Genomic DNA, 24,656 nt, shown 5'->3' on the forward strand with positions numbered 1-24,656 from the left:
AAGAGGGCACCCATGAGACAGTACAATGTTGGTAGTCCTATGGAAAGAGTAGCAATCGACATTGCAGGTCCACTTCCAGAGACAAATGATGGAAATAAATATATCCTGGTAGCCATGGATTATTTTACGAAATGGACTGAGGCCTATGCGATACCAAATCAAGAAGCTGCTACCGTTGCAGAGGTACTTGTTAAAGAATTCTTTAGCCGATTTGGTGTTCCTTTGGAGATCCACTCCGACCAAGGGCGAAACTTCGAGTCAACCCTTTTCCAAAACGTTTGTAAATTGATTGGTGTCAATAAGACCAGAACGACACCCCTGCATCCTCAATCAGATGGAATGGTCGAGAGAATGAACCGAACAATGGGTAAACACCTGTCCAAAGTTGTATCAGAACATCAAAGAGATTGGGACCAGCACATTCATTTATTCCTAATGGCCTACCGCTCGGCCGTGAATGAAACTACGGGCCAGACTCCAACCTGCCTGATGTTAGGTCGTGAAGTTCGTTTACCCTGCGACCTAGAGTTTGGCTGCAGACCTTCCGAAGAACATGTTGCAAGCGAAGATTATGTCGACCGCCTGAAGTTAAGAATGAACAACATTCATGAACTTGCCCGACAACACATCCAGATAGCCAGTGACAGAATGAAAGATCAATATGATTCTCGATGTAAGAGTGAAAGCTATGAAGTAGGTGATCTTGTTTGGCTTTATAATCCACAACGTCGTCGAGGCTTGTCTCCCAAACTGCAAAGACAATGGGAAGGTCCATATGAAATTAAAAAGAAAATAAATGACGTAATATACCGAATTAAGAAGTTGCCGAAAGGTAAACCAAAAGTAGTTCACATAAATCGTCTTGCACCATATGCTGGCTCAAATGAAACAGAAGAAGCACGAACCCTTCAACATGAGATCAAAGATGACCGGCGACCAAGCTTTAATGAATTTATGTCAAATTACGCAGAGAGAAAGAGTGCTAGATTCGGCGTGACCACAGAAGTTCAGCAGGATCTTTTTAGTGTTCCGCATAACGTCTCTCTAGCCCACTGTGTTGCCCAAGATCTTGAGATGACTAAAGGAATCTCATCCGTATTTTATAAGAAATTCGGTCGTTTGGACGAGTTAAAAAACCAGCAGCCTAAAGTTGGAAGAGTACTGAGATTAGAAGATGGTTCCCGATCTTTGCTGTATATGGTGACCAGGAAGTCTTATACAGACAGGGCAAGCTACGAGGATATATGGCGTGCTCTAACTAATTTGAAAAAAATTGTGTGCAATTACGACATCAAGAATTTGGCCTTACCCAAGATAGGCCATGCACTAGATAATCTGGACTGGAAGATTGTCAGAAGCATGCTTGAAGTGATCTTCCGAGACACCGGCGTACGAATTACTGTGTGTTGCATTAACCCGATGGGATCGTATCCTTCAAAGTCAGTAGACTGTTATTTCTTTCTAAAGGGTTCATGCAGAGCTGGAGAGTCCTGTAGATTCCGCCATGCTGTGCCTACCGGAGTTGCTGATCGGGACGATCAGATTTAAGAGGGGAGCAGTGTTACGAACATACTTTTGGCATGGCCCAGGTAACGGTTGCATTGCATCTCTAATACTCTCGAACTTTCGCGGCGTATCGAGTGCGAGAGAGAATAACCGGTCACGTAGGTGAATTAGAGGTGGGACAACGCCAGAATATTCTCGAAACCAGTAACTGTAGTATATATAGGTAACAATGTTAGAAGTAGAGTTAGTTGATAAGAGAGTACCGAACTGTAAACTTATAAATAAATATATGTATATAAATTCGAACCGCTCGTTTTATTTAATCACGCTACAATACTATTGCAATCAATTACTACTGAATACCATGGAATACGCGGTTTGTTCGTTTGATCAAAGACGTGAAAATAACAAAAAAATCAAGCAAAAACTTTAATATGACGTATTGATAATTTAACATTAAATACTGAAAAGAACACTTATAAAAAATTATACAAGAATTAACGTGACCTTAGTCATGTATAACATAAAACTAATTTTAAATTTCACAGGTATAACAGATAGATTGATATATTAATTATCTTAATTCTAATCTAATTTAAACAATTTTATGGTGTATAATAAATATCGCAGTACGTTTGGAATTATATTAATATAACAAGTGGAGTTAAAACGGCAGGTATGGAAAAAAAATGATTACCTTCATAAACATTAACAAAAACTCGCAAGCTTAATAGTTATTTTTAAGTTTTTTTCAATATCCTACACAATAAAAACATTATTGTCATGTTTTTCAAATCGTAAATTTTCGAATTCATAACATTTCGAGAAGTATCTATTTCAAAATACGGAATATAGTGACACTATGTCATTTACTGCGAAATTATATCTGTCAACTTTGGGACAGTCTAAAATTGATATACTGAAGTGCTGCTTTTATTTTTATTTAACACTTTTTTATCGAAAGTTTCAGTTCTGCTACTTTCTACACCTTCAAAGAATAATTTGATATCAAAAAATATCCTTACAGGAATACACGATTTTACATAGCCAATAAAGCTCCAAAGAAAATCAATTGAGATAATAGCCTACTGAAGGACCCAACAGAAAAAAGAATAGATGCCTTTAAAATGTATATATACAGACGGATGCTGAGAATTCTATGGGCAAAAAGAATTACTCATTACGCATAATCAGAAAGAGAAAAATACAATATTTGGGTCATGTGGTGAGAAGTGAAAGATACGAATTACTCCAAATCATATTGGAAGGTAAAGCGCAGGGCAAAAGATCAGTTGAAAGACGCCAGAACTCGTGGCTGAACGACCTGAGGAGATGGTTTGACCGGTCATCCACAGAAATCTTTCGTCCAGTAGTTTCCAAAGCTACAATTGCCATTTGGATCGCCAACCTTCGAAAGGAGACGGCGCAATAAGAAGAGACAACCCATCAAAAAAGTTAATGTTGACAAGGAAATTGACAAGAAAAATGAAAAACTTTGTTCGCAATATACGTTGATATAAAACTTTGATTAGAAGGTAATTACTTCTTTAGGAAAAAATACATTGATGAGATCGGTAGTTACTTTGTTCCGTTCAGTCAACTTGGGGATATTTTGACACATTCATTGTCGGAAACATACGACACAAAAATTCCTACACTCTGTTGCATATGCATATGCAATATGTATGCAATGTTCCTTTCATTGAAAAAATAAGTCGATAAAAATTTAACTAAGATAGCACAAATTACTAGAAAAATTGGGAGTGAGATCAGTGAGCCGAGTATAAATATCGCTACCTTGGAAGAAGACCGTCATATCTCAAACAAAAGTGAAAATGGTTTACGTTATTGAACAGGTGTTAAACATTATATGTTTTGTGTGATAACGTCAGAAAGCTATTTTATGCCTATGGCCATCAAACGGTAGAAGTGTCGTTATTGTTAATCAAAAAGTTGGTTCGACATTTTGCAAAATATTATCATATTTTAAGATATGCCGTGCTTTCTCAAAAATACAATAAGATAAAACAATACTGTCTGTGAAGAATAAATGCATTATTTTGAGTTATGGCAGTCTTGTAAAGAAGTTGAAGTTATGGTTAAAATAGTAGTTTTAAGTAGTATGTTTAAAATAGTAGTGAGTTTTAGTATTCTTTTGAGTTGTCAGTATTTTAGAAAATTATTAGAACTTTTTGAATTTTTTGGCTTAATTATCTACAAATTATTTCGACTTATGACGTTCTTAAAAAAATCCAGTTGGAATTATTTCAGATAATAAAAGTGTCTCAAGGATTTAGGGGTAGACTCATGCTAAAGTTGACTTCTGTCAAAAACAATGAAAGGAGTATATTATGGAAAATTAAAGAATGAATTTTTAAAATTAAGACAGGTATGTTGTTGTTGTTCTTCTGGGGAATAGAGTTTCTAAATGTTGTATTTTGTTTTGTGGGATCAGTTTTTACAATAGATAGGAGTTCTTGATATTTATATAAATAAAGTGATAAATTCAATTTCTGTGTTTCGCTTTTTACAAATTTCATGTATCCATTTACATAATATAACTTCCTTGATATAACAAATAACAATAATAATTTTTTATGTATCTTCCATGAAATATGTAAATCCCTGACTGATCTGACGTGATTTTGCCGCCGAATGTTTTGATTTACTTCGTATACATTCAATGATTACGCACGTGCAAAAAACCATCGAACCAATATTATCAAGCCATCATCATCATCAACTTTGGCTCGGCAATCCAATCGATATTATCAAACCGCTTATAATAAAATTTAGAAGTGAAATTCAAAGATAATTATTTTAAGATTCCCAGTTATCCGAGTATTGTTTAAAGCAAATATACCCATAAACATGAAACGATAAGCTCAAGTAATATGTTATGACATCCTTGACAATTATCCAAGGAACTACGAGAAATTTAAAAAGCATAAAAGGAATTCTAATTAGAAAATAAAACAAATGCTGAAATGTAGTACAAAAAATTTTTTGAATATCGCGGTGATGGAAGCCTAACATAATTACACGTAAAACAGGTCGCGATGGCGACCGACAAAAATTAGTTTAGTTAGTTTCAACGTGGTCGCACGTCGGTTTTTGATGAGTCACGCCCATCTGCCCTAAAAACGGCTACCACGGAGGATAACGTGTCAAAATCCAGGATCTCGTATTGGCAGACCGCTTATTGAAGGTGCGTGAGATAGCTGAGACGGCATTTCAAAAGGCCGCGTGAGTCATATCCTGCATGAAATTTTGAGCATAAGAAAGCTGTCAGCGCGATTGGTGTTGCGTTTCTGATTCCGGACGTCAAGCGCAACCGTGAGACCACTTCAGAGCAGTGTTTGACGCTGTATAAACGCAATCCGAAGCGTTTTCTTGACCGTCGACGAAACATGAATCTACTGGTTCACACTAGAAACCAACGAACCGGAGCCACCGTTTTCTGGGATTCACAAGTCGTGATCTACATCGACACCTGAAAGCCAATACAGTGGTTGCCACTACTTTGCAAACCTTGAGAAAACGTATTTTTCAGACGGGTTAAAGAAGTTGGAGCATCACTGGGTCAAGTGTATCGAGCGAAAAGGAGATTATCTCGAGAAATAAATCGCCCCTTTTCCAAAAATTCCGTTTTTCTTTTATGAACTAAGTACTTAACGGACAGACCTCAGATATAATTATTGCACGGGAACTACGAAAAAATTGGAACAGGCACAATTCTTTAATTATTGCCTGCCCGTTATATAAAAGCCAGCTTGTTAATATTTTAATTTTTAATCCTAAAAATAATATGAATAATTAATAAAAAATATAAATTTTCTTCCCTTATTTGAATTCAGTATCTACCAATGAAATAAATGTATAGCTAATTTTTTAAGTGAAGTTAGCAAAATAGAATAAGTGAGAATTTTTTCAAAACAAAAAATACCTATATTGATTATTATTTTAAAAAGTGCATAATTCTCGTTATATTTGCACTGAACATCTAAAACGAATTTTATAAACATTTTCTTTCACTTCACTCATCCTAATAACTAAAATTTTTAATCCATATCTGCATTGTAGATTCTAAAAATAGTAACATACATACGACACGACGAGAGAAGCATATGATTATGTAAAATATCATTAAAGACTTTAAAGGCAGAGATGTAAAAATAAGTTCACTAAGTGAGTACTTCCAAATATGCTTTTGGTACCAGTCCTTGGTTGTTCTTGTTATTTCTACCCATGTAGTAATCTGGATTCTGTATGTCTCTCACTTGTATCACCTAAAAAAATAAAATAAACTAATACTATAATAAAATACACAATATACATGGTGTCAATATATTAGTATAATATAGACTAGTAAAGAATAGTATAGGTAACGCCAACTCGGATGGTCGTAATTTGAATATTATCGCACGAGCGGAGAAATCAAAATTTAAAGTTACTTCGGATGCCACGCCGTAGCACTAAATAATTTCAATATTCAGTAGCGGCACAACAACTGAGAAGTTGTGTGTTTCTTAATTCTTCAAATAATATCAAACGTGTACAATTATTTTATAAATACGAAAAATGAAATGGACGCAAATAGGTAAGGAGCTTTAATGCATTTAATATTAATTTGTTGATTTTAATCCTCTAAATCAGTGTTTCCCAAATAAACGGTTAAACGTTAGAAAAAAAACTCCTCTAATGTGGCAATAATAAACGGTTAAACATTACAAAAAAAATTGATAAGAATTTCAAAATTGAAATACTGGTTTGACATGCGCTCCTAATATTCTACCGGCGACGTTTCACGGTCAGACGACACTTCTGAACTGGTTTAAGACCGCCCTCTCCTTACTACGCCAAACAAAGTGTACCTACGGACAGAAGTGATTAGTCATATTTCATTCTTGTATTGTGCATTTGTGTGGTCACTCGATCCTTGCGGTGTCAGTTTAGTTCGCGCAGTATTTGCAGTTATTCGCCACTTGTTATTCGAAATAAAATTCCTAGTTTTGTTGTTCAGCAATGGATCGCTGGTTGAAGAATGGATCCTTCAGAAAAATAGTTAATACCACTGACACAGTCACTCCAGTAAAGGCAGTGGCTTCAACATCGAACAGGTATGTGTATTATGATAAAAAGTTAACACTTTCGGCGCCCATGAAAAATCAAGGCATGTCTTCAAATCCCAACAGCGGAAAATGCTTAACGCATTTTATTACTGGTTATGTTTGGCGTGGACCCTACGCATAAATGTTTATAGTGCAGGTACCAATAACGTATGTGTAACGTCATTAGCATTTTGTAGAATTATTTATTTTATTTAGTTTTTATTATTGAAGTATAAATATAAACATACAAATTATACAAATTCAAAAATAAATACATCTAGCCTTCGTTGTTCCGAGAACGGAATATTTTGAAATACTGCCATACTGTGCGTCCACTGTTAATTGAATTGTTGTTGCAATGTGCTGAGGGGAACACTTGCGATCACTGCCTTATCAACTTGATAAGAACAGAACATTATGCTAAATCAAGCATTTCAAGGTCTCGAAGTTCAATTTTACATCCACGTACACCTAAAGAGATATATTTTGCGGTGCACCTCTCTTTTCTATAAATACAGTAAGTACACAAAACTCCGAACCACGTGCACTTTTACAAATTGTAAACAATTACCAAAGTGCCCATAAACAAGTGAGAAGCCTACTATAACCCCAATTTTGCTGAGAGTTTATTTATATATTTATGCATACCTACGCCGTTACATATACGGCACAGGCCCTGCTGCAGAACATGATAATGTCGTATATGTCACGGCGTGGGCGCTGAAAGTGTTAATATATGGATATTGTGATTATCCAGAACCAGATTTGGATGATACAAGTTTCCAATTGTCGTGTTGAAGCGATTACTGACGTGGAAATAATTCGACAGGCTGAAGAGTCTGTGGAAGAGATAGTGACGCCAAATGCCCCAGAAGTGTTCAACGAACTACCTTCTTCTTCTGTGAATATCAGTTCCACAGGAAAAAAAATCGGTAAAAAGAAAATACAATGATTCCTACTTGGAAATTGGATTCGCTGAGACCGGTGACAACAAACCACAGTGCGTAATTTGCGGCAAAGTGTTGCCAAACAGTTCAATGTTTCCAGCTAAAATGCGTCGTCATTTTGAAAACTAGTAAGCACGGTATCTTTGTCAAATAATACAATCTCGTGCCGCATCGGAGACTTGACAGAGTATGTGAAAGCTACCTTACTTTCTCGAATAAAATCTACCAAGTTTTCACTACAGATAGATGAGTCAACAGATGTAGCTGGGTTGGCAATTTTAATAGCATTTGTGCTGTACCAGCACTTGGAGTAATTTCAAGAAGATCTAATTTTGCAAATCATTGGCAAGTAACACAACTGGTGCCGAAATTTTTAAGTTATTAGAAAGCTTTTTCACAGAGAATAGTATTCTCTGGGATAATTGCGTCGATGTGTGTACAGACGGCGCGAAGGCGATGACTGGAATTACGTCGGGCGTCATTTCAAGAATAAATGAAAAAGCTAAGGAATGCAGCAGTAGCCACTATATCCTCCACCGCCATAGCCTCGCTGTGAAAAAAATGCCACCTTCCTTAAAAGTAGTCTTGGGCGAAACCTTGAAGATAATTAATTTAATCAAATTACGACCACTGAATACAAGGCTGTTTAGAGTGATATGCGATGACATGGGCAGTATACATTCGTCTTTACTTCTTCATACGGAAGTAAGAGGGATTCGCGGCAAATGTGTATCTAGGCTCTTTAAAATAAGAGCTGAAGTTAGAACCTTCCTAATTGACAGCAATTTTGCCTTGGGTGATAGATTGTGTAACGAGCATTGGTTAATTAAATTGGCATATTTTACAGGTATTTTTAACAAGGTCAATTAAATTAGTCTCTTAACGCCAATGATAAAATACAAGCGTATAGGAAGAAATTAATTTTTGGGTAGAATCGGTGAAAAATAAAAATCTGGATAGCTTTTCACTAATCACAGAATTTAGAGAAGAACTGGAATCGAACATACCTGAAGCTGTATGAATGCCTGATAGATTTGATATCGGATTCTGCGATAAAATAACATTTTGAAAGTAAATCGCTAGTAGTTTTTTGGTGTAAACTCAGAGACGGATTTAAAATTTTGTCAGATAAACATTCTTCACGTTAAAATGAAGACATTACGTCTTTTAAGATTTTAGAAATAGGATCTGTGTGTGTTCATTTTATTTTTGTTTTTCGTTATTTCGTGTTATATGTAATTAAGTTTCATATGTTAGCGTTTGAAAAAAAAAATTGAATAAAGCGAATAGAAAATGTAATGGTTAATATCCCCCCCTCCCCCCCCCCAACTAATATCTCTCGTCCTCTGGTTCTCTCGGTGCAATATGGTAAGTGCTCCCCACGGAATTTCTGTTATGAATAGTGCTCCTCGACCACAAAACTTTGGGAAACGCTGCTCTAAATCAATGATAATTTTTTATTTATAAAGCTCCACAGGACTTAAGGCCTAGAGATGGAGTTTGGTTCTAGCAGCCAAACAGTGCGGACGTGCAACCGAGCGATCGTGACGTCAGTGATAAGAGAACAATAGGGCTTTCATGGTGCTTATCAGCACCCTGTGTATGTAAGCACAGTAAGTGATTGTCCTTTGTTTTCTAACAAAGAAGAACAGCGAATGAGCCGTTGTTATCAGTAAACCGTTGGAGACCGTTGAATTTATTGGCGCCTCCACGGATACCGGTAATAGCGGTAATTTCTGAAAAATACACGGGTTAACCACAGTGGGTCCGCAAGGGATGACACTGCGAGGCTTGGAATAGTAGCAATTCAAGTCGAGCAGCAACAGCCCCCTGCCCCTGTGGTATAGAGAACTGCAAGTGGAACCCTCCCTGTCAACACAGGGAGTGAACCTCCGAGTAGGCTCCTGGGACGGCACCCAGAATCCGGACTGGCAGCGCCCAGCACGGACGAAAAAAACAGAGTCTTCTAAGTAAGATAATAATCTTTTGTTTGAACTATAGTTCACTGCCGTAAGGCTACATGGCACGTGTAAACTCCCCCCCAGACAGTCCCGACACGTCCGTGTCGGAACAGGAAGATGAAGTAAGCGACAATCCCTTGTCGCCCACCCCTGAGGTCGTTGTATCCGAAACATACGAAATGCTAAATAATGAGCTAACAGAATTAAGATATGAAATTAGTAAACCGCGAGATTACGCACAAGCATCAGAGGACATCATGGATGATGGTACCCAGAAAAAAAGAGCCCTCCCTGTCGACTCGGACGAAGACTCCGACGAATTGAAAAGAGTGAAAAAACCCGACCTGGAAACGATGGAGAAGATGGATTTGTTTCAAGCCATCGAGAGACTAAACAGAATTATAGAAGTGCAGCACAAGTGTTATAGGAAGACACAGGAGGAACTGCAAGCACAAATTAAGGAACTACAAACAACAATAAAAGAAAAAGACGCTGAAAACAGACGCCTTACGGACAAAATAATGGCCCTACTCGAAACGAGAGAAAAAAATAAAAAAGTCGAAACCGTCAAGAATACAGAAAAATCTAAGAAGACGGAGATTCCGGTGAAAAAAACGGAATCCAAAACAACCAAAGCAACAAAACAACCCGCTAAGGAATATATATATATATATATATATATTTTCGCCGTTTGCTTGATTTATTGGTTCAATTGAGCATGGTATTTTTGCAATCTACAACTCGTATCAGGTATCAGATAATTAAAGGCCAGTGCACATGGCTCGAAAATGGCACCTATGGATTTGTGTTAATAGCTTAGATGCGGCGCCCTGGAAGACAATTTTTATGATTCAGGCGCCTTTAGTTGACATCAACATTCGCTGTTTCTGTTTATATATATATATATATATATATATATATATATATATATATTTATATATATATATATATATATATATATATTTATATATATATATATATATATATATATATATATATATATATATATATATATTCGGTTTTTATAACGTCTTACGACGTTGTCCGACTCCCAAACGCCACTGTATTCTGTCTTGAGTTAGGTTTTCGTCCAGATTTCGAGCGCTAATCGCTTTCCTAACTCCCAGGTTCCAGCTCTGTGGTGGTCTTCCTCGTTTCCTCTTCTCTGGGGGTTGCCACTTAGGAGGAACTGCAAGCACAAATTAAGGAACTACAAACAACAATAAAAGAAAAAGACGCTGAAAACAGACGCCTTACGGACAAAATAATGGCCCTACTCGAAACGAGAGAAAAAAATAAAAAAGTCGAAACCGTCAAGAATACAGAAAAATCTAAGAAGACGGAGATTCCGGTGAAAAAAACGGAATCCAAAACAACCAAAGCAACAAAACAACCCGCTAAGGAATATATATATATATATATATATATATATATATATATATATATATATATATATATATATATATTCGGTTTTTATAACGTCTTACGACGTTGTCCGACTCCCAAACGCCACTGTATTCTGTCTTGAGTTAGGTTTTCGTCCAGATTTCGAGCGCTAATCGCTTTCCTAACTCCCAGGTTCCAGCTCTGTGGTGGTCTTCCTCGTTTCCTCTTCTCTGGGGGTTGCCACATCATCGTTTTTTTAGGTAATCTTTCGTCCCCCATTCGGCTCACATGCCCATACCATATGAGCTGTTTTCTCTCAATATCCTCAACTATAGTGCCCTCTATACCCATTTGTTGTTTTATCACTTCATTTCGTATTCTGTCGGCTCTTGATATTCTCATCGATCTTCTGATGGCATCCATTTCCGTGGCTTCGACCTTTTTCTTATATTTTTCGGTTATTCTCCATGTCTCAGCTCCATAAAGTAGGCTAGTTTTAACCATTGTCTCATAGATGTTCCATTTTCTTTTCTTTGATATTTCTTTACTCCATAGAATTCCGTTCAAACATGCTATAGCTCTTCTTGCTTGTACAATTCGATGTTCTATTTCTCGTTCGTCTTTTCCACTGCGGTCGAAGATGACACCCAGGTATTTATATTCGTTGCATGGATTTATTTTTTGATTGTCATCGATATCGAGTTGTTCTGCTTCAGCTCCAATTGAGAGGTATTTTGTCTTTTCTAAATTGATATTTAATCCCCATTTCTGGTATTCTTCAATTAGTTTTCTAAGCATGTATTCCATGTCATCTTTGTCATTTGAGATCACCACCTGATCATCTGCAAACTGTAAAGTATATATGTAATCCTGATCGTTTAATTGTATACCCATTCCTTTGGAAGGGGTATACGCTAAGGAAACCGAGAAGAAAAAAATCGAAGAAAAACCAAAAACTGAAATAAAGAAAGTTAAAAACCACGAACCAGAAGACAACAACGAAATGGACACTACCAAACAAGATGATTGGAAAAATAATGCGGTTCAAGAAAGTGACTGGCAATCGCCCAAATGCAAAAGACCAAGGACAGTTGTCAGCGTAGCTGAACAACAGACAGAAATAATAAAAAGGAGAAAAGAAAAGGAAATGGATTCTAATATCAAACAAATCCATGAAAAACGTCAAGACAAAGAAAAAAGGATGCAACCAGGCACCAGTAAAACACAAAACACCGAAGTAAATACAGAAAAGACTACAAAACCTGCGCCAAAACCACCGGCCATAATTTTGAAGTCCGTTAATGAACACCAGCGAGTTTTCCAAAAAGCCGCTGAGAAGAAAATTATCTCCGTGAATAAGTTTGCAAGATCGGGAAGGACGGTCGTAATACAAACGAAAGCACGTGAAGACTACTTAGGAATGGTCAAGATCCTTGAAAATCATGAACCAAAATTGGAATTCGTTGCCTATCCAATAGATGGCGACAGAATGAAACGTGTAGTAGTCAGAGGGCTGGCCGCCACTACTGACCCAAAAATCATACAAAATGAACTACAGGAACAAGGCATAGAAGCCACTAGGGTGATAAACATCATCTCTAAGAAAGAGGACAAAAAGCCGCTACCCATGTTCTTGATCACCATCCGTGAGGAAGACGATCAAAAAATTAAATCTTTAACTAACATCTGCTACATGAAAATACATGTAGAGGACGAAATCAAGAACACAAGGGAAACCATGCAGTGTTACAACTGCCAAGGTTACTATCATAGCTCCAAGGCGTGCCATTGTGGAGATAAGTGTGTCAAATGTGGAAAAAACCACATTAGCAGCGAATGTGATATGGAGGGCGAATTCACTCCTAAATGCGCCAACTGCAACGGTGAACACACCGCCAACTACCGCGGATGCGCAAAGGCACCAAAAAGAAGAGTCCCAGTCAGGACACAGCAAAGAAGTAAACAAATAAACAGCAAACCCACCAATAACGGAGTAAGCTATGCACAAGCAACAAAAAACCAGAAAGAAAGCGAATCCACAACTGCAGTTACAGAAGCTGCAGCTCTCATTGCAAATTTTAACAACGATATCAACGCCAAAATGGCACACTTCTCCACAATGCTGGAGCAACTCACACAAGTTATGACAATAATAAGCTCCTTCGGTAAGCAATGTTAGTACACCAATCGGGAGATCTACGCATTGGGTCTTGGAACTCAGGTGGATTATACACAAAAATAAATCTTCTGGACGAAATCGCAAATCGATTAGAATTAGATATCATAGCTCTACAAGAAACCAAGCTGGTGGAGAGGAAGAAAACAAAATTCCCAGGCTATGATATCTACAGGACAGACCACCGAGCGAACTCGGGAGGAACAGCCATTATGGTCAAAAAAGGAATAGAGCACCAAAACATACCTACACCTGATGGTTTGGTCACAATGGAAGCCACGATAGTACGACTAATCGCTGGAAACGAGACACTGAAAATCGTCTCAGCATACGTTAGGCCTAATGAACCGATCCTAGACGAGGACCTCAACAAAATCCTGAATTCAGAAGAACCCACGATAATCATAGGAGACTTAAATGCGAGATCACCGAACTGGTACGACAGAAGGACAAATCCGAATGGCAGACGGCTCTGTGCCTATCTCGAGACAAAGAATAACACATATGCAGTCGGACCAACGGATCCAACATGCTACAACGGAGTAGCAGAACCCACTCATCTTGATATTGCAATCCTACACAACGTGGGTCAACAATATGAAATACATTCATTAAATGAAGGCGATTCCACTCATAATCTAATCGTCCTGACCCTAGGCGCTATTGATATTAAACAATTGCAGCCTCACAAGAGAAGTACAGTAAACTGGCCAAACTACAGAAGAATAGTGAGCGAAAACATCGGTGCGATACCCACTATAAACAACATCGCCGAACTAGAAGATAGTGTGGTTAAATTAGAAAACACAATTAAAAAAGCCATCGATGCCAGCTCAAAAGAAATTGTAGTTAATACGATAAGCGGAAGATTCAGGGACATTAGTACCGAACTAAAGGACCTGATCAAAGAAAAAAACAGAAAAAGACGTAGAGCCTACCGAACAAGAAATCAAGAAGACAAGAGGATTGCAAACGAGCTGGACAGAGAAGTCAAGAGACAACTGCAAAATCACAGAAACGAAAGCTGGGATAACTATATTCAAGAGCTAAACCCAAACAAATCCGGTTTCTGGAAACTGTCAAAAGTCCTACGAAAAGACAAAAAACCGATTCCACCGCTACACGGAGAAAATGGAATCGTCTACATAGAAGATGACAAAGCCGAAGTACTAAAGGACGAATTGGAAAAGGCATGTCAAAATAACGAACATCCGCACGAAGACATCGACTTTACCATCCAAGTCGAAAACTACGCTAGGAGACTAAAAAAGAGAAAGGGAAGAATAGGACTAGTCCACACGTCCCCCGAAGAAATCAAAAATCTGATTAAAATGACAAATGCGAAAAAAGCACCAGGACCGGATAACATTACCAACAAGGCCCTCAAGAATCTACCGAAGAAAGCAGTAGTATACATCACGAATATCGTGAATGGCATACTAAAACTGCGATACTTCCCGGATAGATGGAAGGAAGCCCACGTAATGATGATTGCTAAACCGGGAAAAGACGGCACTTTTCCACAAAACTACAGACCGATAAGCTTACTCTCATCAGTAAGTAAAATCGCAGAGAGAGTCATTTTAAAAAGACTCAATGATGAATCTCTAGCTTTGGGATCTATACCAGAATCTCAGTTTGGATTCAGATCTGAACATTCTTGCGAACTTCAGGTACTGAGACTAACAGAACACATCACTAAAGGCTTCAACGAAAAGTTGTACACAGCAACTGCGTTCCTCGACGTGAGTAAAGCGTTCGATAGGGTATGGCATCTGGGTCTACTTTATAAAATGAGTAACCTAGGTTACAGTGAGGCGATGACATGTCTTCTTGCGTCATACCTGGCCAACAGAAGGTTCAGAGTTAAGATAGGACCAACACTATCTGAGCTCGGGACTCTGGAGGCGGGTGTGCCCCAGGGGGCGGTGCTGTCGCCTTACCTGTACACTATCTATACTGCTGACACTCCGACAGACCCCAGAACACTGGTTAGTCTGTACGCGGACGATACAGCCATAGCAGCCAGTAGCAGAGACCCAAACCTGGCTGCAAACCACCTGCAAAGTGCTCTGAATAGATTCCAAAGATGGTGTATAAAGTGGAAAATTGCACTAAACCCCGACAAGACACAAGCCGTTATGTACAAACACAGAAAAAAGAGACCAGACAGGGAGATCACGGTAAGAAACACCCCTGTAGAATGGACGAACGAGGCTAAATACCTCGGAGTCACACTAGACAGTAAACTCAACTTTACAAACCACGTCAAACAAACTGTTTACAAAGCAAAAGCACTAAGAAGTCAACTCTCACCGCTAATAGGCAGAAAGAGCAAACTTCGCTTTAAAACAAAAATGAGAGTAGCTAACAGCATAATACTACCCTCCTTAACTTATGCATCTGCCGCCTGGGGACACACATGCAAATCCAACAGAAAGAAAATCCAAACAACACAAAATTGGATAATAAGAGAAGCTTTGAACCTACCAAGCTACGTACCGCTAAGATACCTCTACAGGGACTCAGGAGAAAAAAGAATATTAAGAATCATGGACGAAAGAGCCCATAAGATCTTTAACGAAGCCAGAAACCATCCTAATACAAAATTAAGAGAGTTGACAAACTACGATATAAACCACAGACTGGTACATAAACGGCCAATGCAACAGCTCATAGGATATAGGAATTAATAAACATGAAGAAAAGAGATAGCCACAGAGTAAACTGAAAGAAAAAGGTAGACAGTGAGCAACAAAAAAATTTCTTTAGTTTTTAAGTACAATATACACCGAGGTGTGTGCAGGCACTATACACCCGGGAATGCACACCTCAATCACACCTACACATAGCTGATAGAATAGAACTAAGTTAGATATAGGTATATACACGGAGTGTGTGAGAGCGCTATACACTTGGGAATGCACACTCCATAGTTAGGTTAGCATAGGTAGATAAAAAAATAATAAAATGCTCACTGGCTAACAAAGCCACGCCAATAAAAAATTTAAAAAAAAATTTAAAAACGCACCTTACTTAACACCATCGTTAAAAACCGGGAAAAAGTATACGAACTGACAACGACGGAAACTAGCATAACCCGCGAAACCGGGAATTTTATCATCTGATTCTGTGGCTAACCGCCATATAGAACGGAGATAATTAATAAACCGATGAAAAAATGTTTAAAAATATAAAAATTTTTTTTGAAAAAACTGTATGTCGATTTCATACAGTTACGAATTTAAAAATGATAAGCAATATAAAATATAGTCATAGCCAACAGGCACAGGCCCTTCAGGCATAAAAAAAATCGCGAATTCCGAGCATTGAGACCATGTGCGGCAAACATGAGCTTGATGGCCGGACAATCCCATCGGGCGCCCAGCCGACGAGGAGAACAAAATTCATTTTTGTCAAATCGTCGGCTGAGCGAACGAGCACACACAAAACACTTCTGGTCAGAGAGCCGCTAGTCACGACTGGGGACTCTCTGACCAGAACACACGAAATTTTTAGGGACTCCAGTCCCGACGTTAAGATAAATAAAAAGAAACAGTAAAGTAAATAGGGAGAAAAGCCGACATTTAGGCTACCCCTACAGTTAGGTGGCATAACCACAATTATTAAAAACGGAAGGTACTTCATTACCCAAAGTACCTTAGTAAATTCTAAGATCATAAGCCTCCTCACGTTATTAACATGCTGAGGAGGGGTGGAGGAAAAGCCCGGGGGTCAGATAGGTACCAACTCGACTAGCGAGGTGTGACCGGTTTGATCTTCGAACATGTGGATCCCTGTCTTATATTGGTATACACATGTTCCTAGGGGTAGGGTTGATCACCTCGTGTGTTAATGTGTGTGTGAAGGCCTAGAGATGAAAAATTTCTTTGTTTTAATTGTTTTTTATCCAATTAACCAATACTTTTTATTTTCAGTTCTCGATATTACTTCTCTGTAATTCTTCGCATACGCTGCTCGTCTACCCATTTTTTTTTATCTACCTTTGCTTCTCTTTTATTTTTCGTTTTTCCAGAGCAAAGAAAGTCTTAGGATGTCTCAATGGTATACTGTGGAGTAAAGAGATAACGAAAGGAAGGAAATTTAATATATATGATACCATGATTAAAACTACTCTTCTTCATGGCGCTGAAACATGGAGAATTAGTGAAAAGAACAAAACGCGAATAGAAGCAGTAGAGATGGATGCAATGAGAAGATCTTTAGGTATTTCCAGACGAGACCGAATCAGAAATGATGTAATAAAACAACGTATAGGAATAGAAGGAAATATAACTCAAGATATAGAGAAGAAACAATTAAGGTGGTATGGGCATGTTCAACGGATGCCAGCATCAAGACTCCCCAAAAAAGTAATAGAATGGCAACCGATAGGTCGACGGAAAAGAGGAAGACCCAGATTAGAATGGCAACACGGCGTAAACAAGTCCATGAGCGAAAGAAATTTAACAACAAACGACTGCGAAGATAGGAAGAGATGGTGTTTAGGTATCGGACACTGTCGAAAGACTTTCTAAACCGATGTATATATATTTTCCAGAGTACTATTTTCGACATACTTTTCTCATTCTTTCGATAAGCCCTAAATATCGTATTCTACTTCTACTTCATCCCCTTCATCCCCTATCGTTTACTTCGTTATTCCGTTTACTATTTCTTGCTCTGTATATATTTCTGCTACTATGTGATCATCTACAAATTCATGGTTTGTTTCCATTACTACTTCGTTTTTATTTTCCAATTATGTAAAATAATTTTGCCAATCTGTCATTATTCCCTTGGTTCATTTAGTAATATGTTCATTATTTTTGATATATGGCGAAAAAGCTCTTATTTTTTGTTGAAATTTTCTTTTATCGCTTTGAGTTGCTTATCAATGTATTTTCTTTTTTTTTATCTACATGTTATGTCTGTTTAAAATTAGAAGAATTATTCCTACAACATACCAATCATTTTAGTACAAGAGAGCAGACGGTTTCTGGATAATAAAAACAAAGTAGTCTTTTTTCCAAACCTATATGAAAGTCAACAAATTTTCCAGAATATCAAATTAAGAGATATTCGGCGTATAGTAGGAATATTTATCCTTACTCGTATTTATTATATCGCTAAAACGATTCCAAGAAAAGTCTTCAAAAAAAAAATAACTCCGTATGAAGAAGTCCAGCAGAGTTAAATCGGTGACTTATTGAATAAAGAGAAAGATCACCGATTTAACTGTCCTGGACTTCTTCATATGGGGTTATTTAAAAAGCAAGATCTATCTATATAAAAGGCTAGGTCGACAAGGCACACTGTTTGTCCGGTAGGGTAACTACGCCACCTAGGAAAGAAATCTGAACTACCAACATCTAACATTTCAATCATAATTTGTTCTGGAAACGATGCGGTTAATTTATTGCTAATTCGTTCTACACATTGATGATTCAAATATCCTTACTCGGAAATTTTACTACTTCATCAGTAATAATTTTTTTCGTAAAATTGCTAAAAATATAGGTTACTGTAATTGTAAGGTAAGATTTACATATATATATATATATATATATATATATATATATATATATAGAAAATAAAAGCATTGCTCCTGTAGTGATCCTTTCCCAAGTTAACATGCTTCTTTTCTAACTTGGCTGCACCGAACTGAAGACGACCAATAGTCAGAAATACGTATATACGGTTGTCTTCCATTGATATACCTTTTTTGGTTTTCTGTTTTGCGAGACATGCCATTACATTTATATATATATATATATATATATATATATATATATATATATATATATATATATATATATATATATATATATATATATATATATATATATATATATATATATATATATGTACAAGCTATACGCTCCCGAAGAAGCTCAAGCTGTTTTTTTACTTGAAGATCCTTTTTGTGTGGGGGATCATCCCATTCTGGGTTTGGTTTTACAGTTTCTGGTGTGACTTCGTTGTTTCCACTACTTTTCTCCATTCGTCTATCTCTTTGATTGTCCTTTCCATATTTCTAATTTCCATACTCCTTAAGTCTTCTTCCACTTGTTGTCTCCATCTCAGTTTAGGTCTGCCTCTGGTTCTTTTACCTGGTGGTATCCATTCCGTTATAACTCTTAACGGATTGCTCTTCTCTCTTCTTATTATGTGTCCATACCATCTAATTCTTTGTGCTTTTATTGCTGTAACTATGTTTTCTTGACCCATCCATTCTTGTATTTCGTGATTCACCCAATGTCTTGCATCCTCTTCGTTTACATATACATTTATTATAAATATAAAATGACGTTGGACAAACGTCAACGTTTTACCTAAATACAATTAAATAAAATTAAGTAAAATTAAATAAAATAATTAAAATTAAATAATTAAATCTATCTATAGAAAAAGCTACAACCACAACTCACGACATTTCAATCATTTTTTTTTCTGCAGCGGTACGTTTAATTAATAGTACTAATGATATTAATTACATTTTAATATAATTAATAATATTGATTACTGTAATTTTAAGGAAAGATTTAATAAGCAAAATAGTTTAAAGCTTAGGGAAAAAACTTAACTACCAACTGACGTTTCAACCTATGAATCAATCATATTTTGTTCTTGAAACGATAGCGTTGACGATTTCATGATGTTGATGATTAGTAATTCATTCTACAAATTGATGATTCAAATATCGTTTAGTCGGAAATTTTACTACTTCATTAGTAATGATTTTTTTCGCAAAATTGCTAAAAATATATTTTAGGTACTATAATTATTGTATTAAGATTTTTATTAAGCAAAATATCTTTTGAGCGTTTTAAAAAAGGGCATTACATAATATCTCCGTTGTTATTAATCCGATTGGAGCGTGTGATGCGTTAAACGAAAGCGGAGGATATAACTAATATATTAAGATAGAAAAAATAACAAACAAAGCGAGTATCAAAAAGGCACTACACAGTATCTTCATTATTAATGAACGTATAGTGACTTACAAGATATCATAGAGCACTATGGATGAATTCAATTATTCGGATTATCTATGATAGTAGAGCCTTTCTTGTGATTGATATCTTAACTGATAACTAAAACTTATAAAGTATTAGAAAGGCTAAGGGAATAAAATTTTAAATCGAACCCGAGTAAAAGTGAATTCGTAAAGAAAGAACTACTATCCCCTTGTTTTTCTCGATGACTTGTCTCATGATAAATATATTATCGATTCATGACCTGGCTTTCCGGAATCCAGATCTACGATTTTTTTGTTTAATTTTTAAAAAATGATAGTGGTCGTTATACATAATGACTTAAAGGGTCTTGAACAAGGTAATGATGAAAGACTAAACAAATACTAAATAATCAGAAAAAAAATCCAAATTCAAAAGTCTATTATTAGACAAATTATTGATGTATTAAACGAATAAAGTAAAAAATTGTTATAAACTTACCTCATTTGCTTTTAAATTCAATTCCGTACTATCTTTAGCTTCATAATCATATAGAGTTTTAGCTCTCATCATGTCTTCTTCTGTGGGTGTGTTATTTTGAGTAGGACTTACGGGAAGACTACTGGATAAACTACACAAAAAAATAAACTAAAACGTGTTTTAACATGCCAAAATAGTAAAGATATCTATATAATTCGATATGTGATTTAAGTGTAATATTACCTTTAAATGTTTTTAATTTCGTTTGATAATCGTTTTACTATGTAGGCCAACGGAACTACATGTGACATGAAAAATATAAATGTAGTTTCTTAATACCAAGTATTAATCTATAAAAATTTCTACATAAGTACCAGATAACTTGGGGAGATAATACAGAAAATAGCAGACAAACTGATGATGGAAACCGATATTAAATTATAATTAAATAACATTATATTAGTACAACAAGTAGATTGGAAAACAATTAAAGCATGACATACAAGTTGGTACCGCCAAATCGAGAACTGTACAAATATGTAATCTAAAACTTAATAGGGGCATAATAATTGAAGTAAATTATAAATTCTATATAGGAAACTGTGAAGTTATTGAAGTAAATCACATGAGAAACAAAGAAATATATTACGATGTTAGTTATATTGGTGCTGGGAAAATTAAATTATGTAGGGCACTTGGGCTACTACTTGAAACTACAAATGTTTATATAATTCTTTACTCAAGGAACAGGCTTTTTTCGTCGACAACCATCACTCCAGCAAGATCTTTTAAATATACATGCTTTTTGTTTTACCGAAACTTGGGTTTCGTTCAGGAATAAAAAATGGTATAGAAATAAATCGATTCCACGAGGCTAGGTTCCAGATCTTTGGAATTGGAATACAATTAATCCACTACCACGTCCATTCCACATGCAATGTATCTTACAATTTAAGTGCAATTTAAGTGTGTTATTAAGACATTTTTCTTAAATATCCAGGTCGTCAGCCACTTTTTCATCTTTGTTTGTTCAGTCACCTTTTGTACGTCGTCAGCCACTCGTCAAGTCAGTCGTGGATCTGAAAATAGTACAACCCATGTGGTTACAAACTTAACTACCTAGCTCTTTCCTATTTCCTAGAACCTGTCCTATTTACAGAGTAGCAGACTGCTTTGTAGTCTATAAATATGTGCAAACAGTGCATCTCGTGTCCCCAGACCTTTTCTAAATACCATTTGAGTATTACTTATGTCTTCGTCTATTTCCATATGAATTACTTTTAATAATAATTTCAAGACTATGTAGCATTTTCATTAAGGCTATAACATATAACATTTTCACAGCTACAGGAAACTTGAAAAATTATGAGACTTGTAATAAGCATCCAGCACACAAAATATATGGCAGTACCACCAATTCATTACAGACAGATGCAGAACTTAATTATAGATGAACAAGCCATCGAAGTTGTTGAAGTAAAAAATCCTAATAAACATGTTTATAGTATAATCTAAACTTTTTTTTATTTTTTTAAATAATATTCGATATAAAATATGTCACAAATAGATTCTGAATTATTCTAATTTAATTGATATTTCTATCTAATAAATTAATCATGCGATACGAAAACTAAAAACATTTAAGAATTTAAAAACTGTTGCAAAGGAGAAAATTATTATAATACGATATTGACTATATAAAAAACATGGATAAAACAAACTAAGACGTTCAAGGATTTTTTTGTATCATATGATCAATTAACCCCTAATGATAAAATCGAAGAATGCTACCAAATAGAGCATTGTGTTTTTTAAATCGAAGTAAATTTGTACACTCTTCGGTTTTTGGACTATAACTCAAAAAAATATGAATTTCCGACGAATTAAATTTGTGGTCGAAATGATATATTTTAAAGTTATATTTTTTCCAACAAAATAAATCAAAAAAACATTTCGAAAATTTTGATTTTTTTTTTTAAATTTTGGCTAAGGGTCTGTTTTGAGTATTATACTGACTGAGATATAAATAAGCGTTTGGAATCGGCCGTTTTTTCTAAATTTGTTTTTAATTTTTTTTTTTTAAACTTACTTTTCATTTATTTTATAGTTTGAGTATTAAAAAAAATAAAAAATATTTCATTTTTAAAGATAATTAAAATGTAAATTCTGATTTTAAATTTACACTTCTCGAAAATTACTTTATTCAACGCCAACAATACTACATTACTTAATGCAATGACAACTATAAACTTCAAAATACAACTGTTCGAAACTGTCAACAATATGTGTTAAATATCCTAGAAAATACTTCTTTTTACTGCCATAACACTGCTCCCTTATTTACAGTTATTCACCTCGAATAACTGGACTATCAGCGACAGACTGAAGTCACCAGGGTGGATCAGGACTAACGGGAATAGGGACATTAAAGTATCACAATCTTTTTAAATATCAACGAAACGAACATTGAAAGGTATTTAGAAACAGTTCTACAAGAATTTAATTAATCATTGCCACAATTCTGATTCAAAATTTTGTCCTTGGTCAGAATGTAACTCTAAAGGAACACCATGCGGTGAAATTTCAGGCCATTTTGAAAAATAATCCATTGCGACCATTAAGTACTTGTTTCTTCTCTCTGTCATCGGAAGTGGCCCGAGAATATCCACTGCAAGTCGTTCAAAAGGCTCTCCGGCAAGATATACCCGGCCATTTTACCACGACTTCTTGTTCTAGGGTCTTTTCTAACGTTACATAACTTGTATTTCTTATACCAATCTTCTACATGCCGCTGATAATTGTAGAGCAGTAGAATCGGTTTCGAACTCTCACCAGTGTTGGTTTGAATACAAAAGGTCCTCCAAAAAGGGTGCTATGAAGTTCTTGTAACATATTGATTATTATCTTATATATAACTGTGGTCCTCCAAAGACTTACTTTTTCGGTTAGACTCTCCTTTTCTTCAAGCTGACACTAACTTTGAACCTGTTTTCTTAACTTTTCTATTTCATTTTTACTAGTTGCTCCCTCAGATGTGCAACTTCAGATTCCAGAGTATCTTTTTCACTTCTGTGGTCACTTACGGGAAATGGATTTCTTTGAGACATATATTTACTAGTTTTTCTAGTAGAACTATGTGACGGGCTCCTAAATATCGGTCTGGACGACCTTTTGATCTCATTATTTGGTTCTTCTGTCCTTGCCTGTGGTCGGTGTCTGCAATTATTTTGCAAATGGCATATTCTTCCGCAATTAAAATATCTTCTGTTTTGATTGTTAGATTTTTGTTGAATATTCTGCAGTATACTCAATATGTGGGATACAATAAGTTGTTTATTATCTGTGGTAGTGACTTTCTCATTTTCTCGAAATCTTATTTCTTTTAATTTTAGGCGAGATCTGGAAATGCTTTTCGCCACTTCATACTCCTGTGCTGAGATTAATGCTCCATTTAGCGTTTGATGATGCTGTAATCGAAGAGCTTGTTGCATTTCAATATCCTGTATGAATCCATCCATCTATGAATGCTTGTATAACAATTTGTACCAGAAAATCTTTAGGTGCCTGAGAGTAGGACAAATGCAATAATCTTTTAATATCGGCTTCAAATTCTTGAAGGCTTTAGTTATGCGGTTGATATCTAACTTTCAATTGACTTAAGAAAAACTGCTTTAGATACTCCTGGCCATATCTTGTCTCTAAAGCTTCAACGTGATAGGTATAACTAACTGGGTGCATCCTGGGGAAGAAATTTAAAAACGGTTGCTGCCTGTCCTCAAAGCAACACCACCAAAGAAGCTGAAATTTATTTCTCATTCCAGTCATTTGCTCTAACTGCAGCTTCGAATTGAAAACGATAAGTTTTCCATGCTGTTTGGTCATCGAATGTGGGTGATGGAAGATGATGAAGCTTCTGAAGTTCAGATTCGATATTAGTTACTGAAACAATATTATATAAAGAAGCTTGGGTATTAATTTTTATTTCTAACTGAACTATCTGTCTTTCTAAATTAGATTTTAAATCATTTTGCTGTTGTTTTAAATCGCGTTGTTGTTCTATTTTATCTTCAAAATCGTTTTGTTTTTCTTTTAATTTATTTATTGTACAAGTAATTTGACTTACCTCTAAC

The 24,656-nt window shown here is 35.9% G+C and overlaps 1 protein-coding gene across 1 annotated transcript in view; it reads right to left on the reverse strand.

Moving 5' to 3' along the window:
- Positions 1–1,607: 1,607 nt before the first annotated feature.
- Positions 1,608–24,656, reverse strand: part of EndoB (SH3 domain containing GRB2 like, endophilin-B) — a 40,792-nt gene continuing 17,743 nt past the window's right edge. The window contains exons 6-7 of the mRNA XM_072532623.1: positions 20,548–20,677; positions 1,608–5,795 (exon numbers count right to left, since the gene is read on the reverse strand). Of these exons, the coding sequence (XP_072388724.1) occupies positions 5,691–5,795; positions 20,548–20,677 (235 nt within the window). The 3' untranslated portion in view covers positions 1,608–5,690. The remainder of the gene's footprint in view (positions 5,796–20,547; positions 20,678–24,656) is intronic.

This window comes from Diabrotica undecimpunctata, chromosome 5, assembly GCF_040954645.1.
Source record: "Diabrotica undecimpunctata isolate CICGRU chromosome 5, icDiaUnde3, whole genome shotgun sequence".
Lineage (NCBI taxonomy): Eukaryota > Metazoa > Arthropoda > Insecta > Coleoptera > Chrysomelidae > Diabrotica > Diabrotica undecimpunctata.